Source organism: Andrographis paniculata, unplaced genomic scaffold (assembly GCF_009805555.1).
Source record: "Andrographis paniculata isolate CXL003 unplaced genomic scaffold, ASM980555v1 Contig69END, whole genome shotgun sequence".
NCBI lineage: Eukaryota > Viridiplantae > Streptophyta > Magnoliopsida > Lamiales > Acanthaceae > Andrographis > Andrographis paniculata.
The window spans coordinates 3533226-3542599 of record NW_026137605.1 but is presented as its reverse complement, the minus strand read 5'-3'; the positions used below and the strand labels follow the sequence as shown (position 1 = coordinate 3542599).

The 9374-nt window shown below is 38.7% G+C and overlaps 1 protein-coding gene across 4 annotated transcripts; it reads right to left on the bottom strand.

Moving 5' to 3' along the window:
* Positions 1 to 271: 271 nt before the first annotated feature.
* LOC127263383 (uncharacterized) lies at positions 272 to 7136 on the bottom strand. Of its 4 annotated transcripts, XM_051292375.1 has the most exons (10): positions 6949 to 7136; positions 6771 to 6859; positions 2279 to 2596; positions 1955 to 2192; positions 1613 to 1854; positions 1296 to 1502; positions 1123 to 1212; positions 915 to 1013; positions 509 to 817; positions 278 to 414 (listed from the first exon to the last, which is right to left on the bottom strand). In XM_051292375.1, exons 3-10 carry the CDS (start codon positions 2591 to 2593, stop codon positions 346 to 348), a joined length of 1569 nt encoding a protein of 522 aa, XP_051148332.1. In that variant the 5' UTR covers positions 2594 to 2596; positions 6771 to 6859; positions 6949 to 7136; the 3' UTR covers positions 278 to 345. The 4 variants fall into 4 exon arrangements, with proteins under 4 accessions (XP_051148331.1, XP_051148330.1, XP_051148332.1 ...); XM_051292374.1 differs by lacking the exons at positions 6771 to 6859; positions 6949 to 7136 and adding an exon at positions 2749 to 2832 and having other exon boundaries at positions 272 to 414; positions 509 to 805; XM_051292373.1 differs by lacking the exons at positions 6771 to 6859; positions 6949 to 7136 and adding an exon at positions 2749 to 2832 and having other exon boundaries at positions 275 to 414.
* Positions 7137 to 9374: the final 2238 nt, after the last annotated feature.

Genomic DNA, 9374 nt, shown 5'->3' with positions numbered 1-9374 from the left:
CTTTGGAAATCCACGGATCGTATCATTGTATACTTCTACACTTAGTGAATCCATGCTAATACGCAATATGAGGCCTGAACAGTCACGAAAACCTACGATATCTCGCTGAGGCATATTAAAAGTTTAATTAAACATCCTCAAAGATACCGGACCAACCTGGCCCAGGGGGGCAGAGCAGAAGTCCCTCTGCAACAACTTTTTTCTCACCGGTGCGGGATAATAGAAGCACATGTGTGCCAACCTACAACAGACAGGGCATATGAGTTGGATAAGGTAGTACGCAGTCAAGAGTAGCCTAAATTAGACACTGCACTGATTTCTAAGAAACTCCAGGGCGTCACGGAATCATACCGTCATGCTTGGCTCGGACACAGGCCTGGGAATCTCAGGGACTGAATCAATACGAGATGTGCCCTATCATATAACATGCCGAGGATGGTAAATTCCTTCGCCATCCAAATCTCATGGGATACTCATACCAAACAGGTCAGGGATTATGAATACTTACTGCCTGGCCAGTAACCGCTCCGGAGTTTCTGTGCATGAATGCATACACATCAGCCTTGATGGTTTTGAACTCATCCATCATTGCCTTCAGCTCCTCCATTCCATTCTGTAGTTGTTCCCACCCATGCTGGAATGCTACACTGTCTGTTAAACCAGTTGACTCGCTGCGGGGATGAGCTGAACTTGCCGCACTGTCGACCTTTGACCGCTTCTTAATCTTTCCCCCAAGGGCCCGTCGGTACAGAGTCTCCCGAACAGAGGGAGTCCGCCCTTCAGGGGGAACCTTGTTTAGCTCATTCTGTAAATAAGTCTACAGGAAAGATTTAAGTGAGGCCGAACTTGCTCTTGTTGTTAGAGATGTAAATACTGACTGAATTGTAACTAAGTTGGGAACGAATTTATTCTACCAATATCTCCTCGGTTTCTTGGTCATCCTTTCCCTTGCCTTGTGTGCGACTGGAAATCCAAATCTCCAGATTGTCGGGGTCCTTCCCCTTTGCCTTGATCTGCAGCAATACAAGGCCTTCTGTCATCGAAAACGTAATGAAATACAGGAGAGGAAAATATGGGGATGGAGCATGACATGACTAATTACTTAATTGTAATAAAAGGTACCTCCTCTGCCAGAGTCGTGAATGACTTCCGCCCAGTACGATGTGGAAAGCTTCTTTTCGCTACGTTCGACGCATTTTTCTTGGATTGAAGCTACGTCAATCAAAGTTATTTAGTTCTCAGTCCATGCCCGTGCAGATTTAACGTATATTAATTTGGCATGTCCCTATGCGTACCTTCACCTTCTCGTCGCGCCAATACTCAACCAACTTCGGCCACTGATCGGGCACAATCCTGCTTGAGGGAACCTTCTTCAGTGCTTCTTCATCGTCCTCGATCGGATTGAAGTAAGTTGATTTGATGCTGTATTTCCAGTGCCTCCAAACTTCCCTTAGGTCAGCCAAGACCACTTTCTCCGCTGAGTCTGGTAATCCGCTGTTACTCTGGAATGCCGTTTCACACGGTTTCCACCAGGTCCGGAGAAGATGGTAGGGCCATATATAAGAATCTATATGAAATAAAAGAACTTTCAATTTAATGAAGTTTGCATCACCTGAACCTCCATCCATGCACCCTGTCTCTTCGTCTCCGGTATCTCAGCGAACGTGGGGTAATGTAGAGGAAGTCGAGCTCCGTTGCGTGCAATGACCCCAATGGCTGTCTTGTACTCGTTTACGTCGGGTCCGACGATGCTTTTACCATCCGGCGATGTGAATACAAGCATCCTGTGATCTTTTCCCCATCCACGCGGCATTCGTGCCGCCCCTCTCCCCTGCTTTTTCTTTGACGAACCAGCTGACACAAACAGGAGATTACATGTTCTAATAAGGATATTACATGCAAAATATGAAGTCACTAAATGTAATCGGTAATCTTTGAAGGCTAATTTCCAAACCGTCGTGCGATGTCATCTCGTCCAATGGTGCCATATTGCCCGCCTCTGTTCCTGTCATCAGAGTGGGGTCGGAGCCTGGCCCTTCATCCAAGAGTGGCATATCACTCTCTGCAGTCTCCATGTCCTGCGTCGGCGGAAGTGTCTCGTCATCTGCTTGTGTGGGGGGGATTGTATCATCGTCATCCTGTGTCAGTGCCGTCAGATCAAAAAGTGATGGAACATCCCTATCATCATGTTCCTGTTGGGGTTAACAGTGTCAGCCTATTGTAGTGTTATATTGAGAGTTCAAATAAGGACATGCTTTCGGCAAAGGAACCACATTACCTCCAAAGGGCCCTCTGAATCCTGAAGCACTGCCCTTCGAGTGGAAGATGTTGGCTTCATGCTTTGACCACGAGCATCGCGCTCTTTCTCCCACTCTGATGTGATGGACCGGAGTCGCTGGAGCAGTGGCGAGACCCGAGATCCCTTCCGTTTTGTCACTTTCTTTGTGGGATTGCGGATGGGCGATGGATTCCTGCTTGCGGGATGAGTTGCCTCTAGGGGGCTGTTACGTGCGGATGCCCGGGTAAAACGTCTTGCGGGAGAGACTGCCGGATCCTGTGACCCTCCAACGGCAGCACGTTGAGATTTGCCCATAACCTGCAAGACACCAGTGTTAGTTGGCAGTATGAAAACGTATATTAGGAGAAAATCAAAACACACTTATCACAACAAAGCTTATGAAGTGACATATTACGAGAAATTCACATAATAGTTACTGCAATTAATCAGGGTAAATTGCTTCAGCATACGCAAACGGGGGTAAAGAGCTTATCCGCGTTGACATATTCGGAAAAAATCATAACATCCTGCGCGCGCATAATGGATGCAAAGTGCTTCAGCAAATCAAGCGAAAACAGGGCCTATGAACGATGGCATGCATGTCCGAAAGTGGTTACCTATTACGTACTTCAATCACCGACCCCCCCTCCCCACATAGATGACCATCTGTTGAGATGTGTAATTTATTCTGAACTGCGAACCATGATGTATATGTTCATTTTCGTCATCCCTATGAGGTTCATTTCCACTGGGCCCCGGATCGGTGTGCTCTGTATATGCACACTCTCGCAATAGAAGTTCTAGTTTCTCCTCCCAACGCATTGGCATATTGTCGTTTGCAACAGCAGGGTTCACCTCTCCTTCTCCGTGGCAAGTCCAAACCTTGTAGGTTTGGTCGAATCCATAACGAATACAATGGAGCAAGACATCTCTACGAGATTTTGTTAAGCGATTTCCGCAAGATGTACAGGGGCAATAGATGCAAGATTCAGAGCTACGATCTTTAAATGCGAAATCTAAGAAAGCCCTGACCCCATCCAAATATTGAGCCGAGATATGGTTCGCATCGTCTATCCAACTCCTATCCATCTAAAAAGGCAATATACATGTGATTCCATCAACAAAACATGCATTCAAAATTGTAATGTTTAAGTCTTGATACGGGCTTGCTCCCTCAATTTAAAAGAACAAAGTTATAGCATCAGCTTTAATAAACTGCATTTTTGTACCTATAAGTCCATGTATTGCACTTATAAGTAAAACATAACATTCATCACAACATTAAGGCCCATGGTTTAAAATCAGCCATTATCTCCACTTTAGAACCTTTTATGGATGCCATTTAATGAGAATTAAATGATGTCTACGCTCCGCCAAAAATTCTGAGCGTCATCTCTAGATACTAGAGCAGCAAGAATTATCCATACCCTACTTGGGTCAAGAAAAATTTCCTACTATTCTAAATTTTTCCTTGCCCTTTTGTACGAATATGAAAAAAATCCTCAAATCTGATGTCTAAAGAGTAAAGCAGGTTTGTGGGAATGCACATAACACTTAACTACACCACCACTCGAGAAAACATAGAACACTTAGAAGCTTTGCACTGTGGAAATGCATTAAAAAGAAATCCGACCTTCCGTTAAACTCAATGTTGCTTATCCTGAATTCACACTGCACACTTTTGTCTCCACAATTTAGTATCCTGTAAAAAAACACAAGTTAAATATGCACTCATTTTCAGTTAAAATAGCCCAAATGGTGTTGCTTCCGACAAATCGACGCATACAACCAAGTAACAAAAAAAATGGTATTGGTTCCGACAAAGGAGCCAATACTTAGAGTGTAGATATGATATCATATTCATATTATGCAGCATATGTATGTATCATTATCTAACAATATATGCGTCTGAATCTGTATATATTATGCTGTAGAATCCAATGAAACTTATTTAAATATCCACACATAATAACAAAATTCAAAGTTGTTTTGGAAAGAAGCACTCTATATTGGATAGTGTTGCTAGATCATTTTTGTACTTCATTGCAATTATTGCAGAATGAAAAGATAAAATGAGTGAAAGTCTTGGGAGGGTACACCAATAAATAAATAAAGTTCAAAAAACCATCAAATCATAAAGTGTATTTATTAACTTTGCTTGTGTGTGCACTTTGGTTTTTTTAAAAAAAATAAAAAAATCTTGTTGCATCATATAATCTATACTAAAATAATCTTCTTCCCTCTATTTAATTATCAGATCCGACACCTATTTTCTATTCAAAACATAATATCCAAAAACCCTTTTTCCATCCGAAAAATTTCAAATCCAAAAAATCCACAACACAAGCACTCTTTCCCAGATATTATGACTGAAATGCAATACAATTACACAAACAGAGAAGCTGTCATATCTTCATGAAAATTGAAACAGAACCATACACCATTGGAATTTCACATATATTTATCATAATGTAGGATGCCCAAATTCCTAAACCAAACAGCACAAAACATCACACTTAACTTAATCGATAAATTCACTTGGCACAATTGTATACAGTAACAATGTAAAAAATTCAAAAGTGCTGCACTTTGCTGGCTAAATAAATTTTCAGTATCTGTGTTACAAACACATCACCAACATGGTGGATCACGCAATACCAGAGTTTGCTTCTAACAAAACATCAGACTTCCAAATATATGACTCAATGTGTAAAAATATACAAAAGCATATTTTAAATCTAACAGAAGGAGCTTCAAAATAAAACCTAGAGGACAATCTACAATGTAAAATACTACAAATCTTTCAAACTTATCGGCCATTGGTTGTTGTGGCTGAACAACCAACCCTAACAACAAGCAATGAACAAATGGGAATGGAAACGCAAAATAGAATAAACAAAATTCACCGACGAGGGCATGGCGAGGAAGGAAAGCAGGACAAGAAGAAATAAGAGAAGGGAGAAGCTAGAAAAACCACCTACCTGATGGATCGATGCCGGAGACGTGTTCCAAAATCCCTCACTTCAACGGGACGCTGCGGCGGGGAGAATTCGACCAGCGACCAAGGTAGATGAGACTGCAAACGGAAGAAACATAAATTAAAAATCGATATGAGAAAAATGTTTTCACATTATCGATTTTTAACCTACAGGGGCGCCGGCGGCTGAGCAAGTTAGAAGAAGAAAAAAGAAGAGGACGAAGAAAGGATAACTTCGCGTTGGAGAAGAAAGGGGGAGGGCAGCGGGTGTGGGTAGGGTTTATGATTTAGTTATAAGTGATGGGAAAAAATGAATGATAATATTATTTTATTTTTACATATTTATATTTATTTTTTTAAAAAAATAATTTAAAATTATATTTAAAATAATGGTATAATATGATATAAATAGATATTGAGTCAATGACGTGATATTTTAACTATAAAATTAATTTTTAGTATATTATTAAAGTAAAAAATATTTATCTGATTTGATATTTTTAGCAAAAAAAAAATATGAATAATAATTTGAAATTTGAAATTTTTTTATAAAAGAACACAATAAATAAAAGAACAAAAAAATAAATTTTCTAAATTTAAATATATCATTTTCTTCAATAAAATATTATTTAAATATCATCTCTTTCAAATTATCACATCAATATATCATTTTTTTCAATAAAATAATAATTTCATCCTACATAATCATTACAAAATTCAAACTCTCAAACAAATTCAACTTAAAAATCCATACTTCAAAATTCTCCAAAATCCAAATCCAAAATCCAATCATCCAACCAAACACACCCTTTGTAAATTTTATAAATATAATTAATTAATAATAAATCTTTATTTATATTTATTTTACATTCAATTTGTTAAAACTAGGAGGAGGGCGGCTGGTAGATAGTGCAATATATTTTTACTTATTTATTATATATTGTAATAAATTTTATATACAATTAATTAATAATAAAATTTTATTTATATTTATTTTACATTCAATTTGTTAAATATTATTTTCAATATTTGAAGTTTGATTATTTTTTTAATTTTTAATTTTTTATTAAAAATTATAAAAAATGCTTTTCTTTGTTACAGAATAAAGTCGTAATTATTGTATTTACGATATTTTTTTGTCATATTTTTAATTGTTACGAAACATTTATCGTAATAAATAAAAGAAGACGTTGACTAATAAAAATTCCTTTCGTCACGAAAAAATTCATAACAAAAACCATCTTTTATTATGACAATATTGTTACGAATCTTCTTTCCGTAATGAAAGCCCATTTTTTTGGTGTTTAACTATAAATTAAAGATAAATATCAAAAAAATAAATTCAACCAAAAAAACTTTCCTTCTGGACAAAGGAATACAAATTCACCTCAAATGTAACACACGATAAAGCCCAAACAAATGGAGTTAAAATGTAAGACTATATCCATACCGAGAAAGAGGCGAAGAACTTTGGAGTAATACCAAATCTTTCGGGAGAAAACTTAAAAACCTTACCTAGATGCCGGAGTAGATCCCTCGTTTCCGTTGATTTCACAATGCTCGTCGTCCTGCAGGTTCAGAGGAAGGAAACTCGATCGAGTTTTCTACAAGGGAGAAATGAGATTATGCCCTAATTTGTCGAAGATACCTTGCGTAATACAAAATCTTTTTCGAGCTACCTTCAAAACCTTACCTGGGTGAGGTGCGCCGGAGTAGATCCCAGGGACGGATCGATTTCACCTCGCGCGTCGTCGTCGGCAGCTACAGGAAATCGGATCGCGGGCGACTGTGAGAAGCGAACGAGGGAAATGAACCAGATGCCCTAATTTGTCTAAGTGTGGGATGATATAGCGTTTTTGTCCATTTTGATCGTTTCTGGAATGAAAGCGTCAATCCAGTATTTTACTTTTTTTTTTTTTTTTTTTTTAATTTAACTTTTCCAAAAAAAAAAAATTAAATACCAGTAGTTACGAACACTTTACGTAACTAATGTTATTTTGACCAAATTCTACCATCTCATTATTTGTTACGATATTTTTTGCGTAACGACAGAACCTAAAACGTTGACCGGGTTTTTTTTTTTCGTCACGGATTTTGTCGTAACTAATATATCTATTTGTTACGATTTTATTGTTACGGACTCTCAACCCGTGGTGAATAGCCCTTTTTTTGGTAGTGTTGGGATGTTGTGTTGCATGGGGGCGCGGTGCATTCCTCCCCGGCCTCAGAATTGGCATCCAGCGGCCATCTTATTCTTCTACAGCCTCGCCTCCTCCAAATATCGCATCAATAATCTTATTTTTTATTGATAATTAATTAGATAATCTAAACTATATGGCCAAGACTTATAAATTATACTTCATTCATCCCTTAGTCTATCTTCAACCCACCAATTTTATTTATATAGTTTTAACTTGCTACAGTATTTTTACTCTAACCTACAATTCTATTTTTTATTGCAAAAAGAATATTCTTCAAATATTTTATTTTATATATTATTTTAAATCACTATTCATATTTACAATTAATATAATTTTTTTTTACCTGTCGAGCCTAGTTTGCAGTGTACACTTTCGGATAGCGGCTGCAGGTTCCACGTTATAAAAAAAATTAATATAATTTTTTTTAAAAAACATTGAAAAATAATAAAATAATTAATATATAAACAATTAAGAAAAAAAAATACATACAATTCCATTGGAGTTTCTCGGTGCATTATCTTCTAAACTGATCATTTTTCCATACTACAATACAATTCATTCAAGTATAACCTCAAGTGCTATTAATATGGCATTCATCAAAGAAATATATAAAGAAAAAGAAAAAAAAGGAAAAAAAAAAAGAAAGCAAGAAAAATCATAGAAATGCAAGAAACTTGATAAAAATAAAAAGATATGAATCTTCCCTGAAAGATCTTTACTCGCTATATGTGAGGCTGTCTTTATTTTAGAATTCACTTTAAAAAAATAAATAAATTATCATGCAATCTGTTGATACAATTTTTCAACAATAAAAAGTAAATTCCGAAAATAGGAAATTATCTTCGAATTTGATATAATTAGTGTCTGAGATTAGGAATCTCTAAACACTGTAGGATACATAAATAAAATAGGAAAATAAAACTACATACTGGAAAATAAAGTGGTGATCCCCAAAAGAAATTCTCTTGAATTTGATGTCGATTGAAGATAATTTGTCAGAACAGACCTCAATCTTTAAATAACCCCTTAAAGAAATGGTTTGAAACGCCGTATGGTCGGTTACAGCAACTGCTGTCAACCTCCCACCAGGTTCTCCTGTGTTGACACGTGTGTTAACCGACTCACCAACCGCTCTCACCACTTACAACGCTCAACTGACTTGTTTAACCGCCCGACTTGCCTGACTTCGCTTCACCCAACCTTATCACATCCGACCTCCGTACCTGACCTGATCACATCTAACCTCAGTTCCCAACCTTATCATGCCCTATCTCTTTGTCTGACCTTACCACGCCCGACCTCTGAGCCCGACCTGATCACGTCCGACCTCACTGCCCGACCTTATCACGCCCGACCTCCGAGCCCGACCTACTCACGTCCGACCTCAGCGCCCGACCTTATCACGTCCGTCCTTTGTGCCTGACCTTACCGTGTCCGATCTTAACACCCGACCTGATCATGTCCAACCTCCGTGCCCGACTTAATCACGCCCGACCTTAGTGCCCGACCTTATCACGTCCGACCTCAATGCCCGACCTTACCGCATCCGATCTCAACACCCGACCTAATCACGTCCGACCTCCTTGCCCGACCTGGTCACGCCCGAACTCAGTGCCCGACCTTATTATACATGGGCTCCGCATCCGACCTTATCATACCTGAGCTCCGTGTCCGACCTTATTACACCTGGGTTCCGCACCCGACCTTATCGTACCTGAGCTCCATGTCCGACCTTATTACACCTGGGTTCCGCACCCGACCTTATCGTACCTGAGCTCCGTGTCCGACCTTATTACCCCTGGGTTCCGCACCCGACCTTATCGTACCTGAGCTCCGTGTCCGACCTTATTATCCCTGGGTTCCGCACCCGACCTTATCGTACCTGAGCTCCGTGTCCGACCTTATTACACCTGGGTTC

What these genes read in the sequence shown, in the direction of transcription:
- LOC127263383 (XM_051292373.1), bottom strand. Translation starts at nt 2,817, where the DNA reads ATGCGCGCGCAGGATGTTATGATTTTTTCCGAATATGTCAACGCGGAT. An exon ending in GTGCATGGATGGAGGTTCAG is followed by an intron (nt 1,503 to 1,612) that starts GTGATGCAAACT and finishes ACGGCATTCCAG; the next exon opens with AGTAACAGCGGATTACCAGA. An exon ending in TCACGACTCTGGCAGAGGAG is followed by an intron (nt 1,014 to 1,122) that starts GTACCTTTTATT and finishes GTATTGCTGCAG; the next exon opens with ATCAAGGCAAAGGGGAAGGA.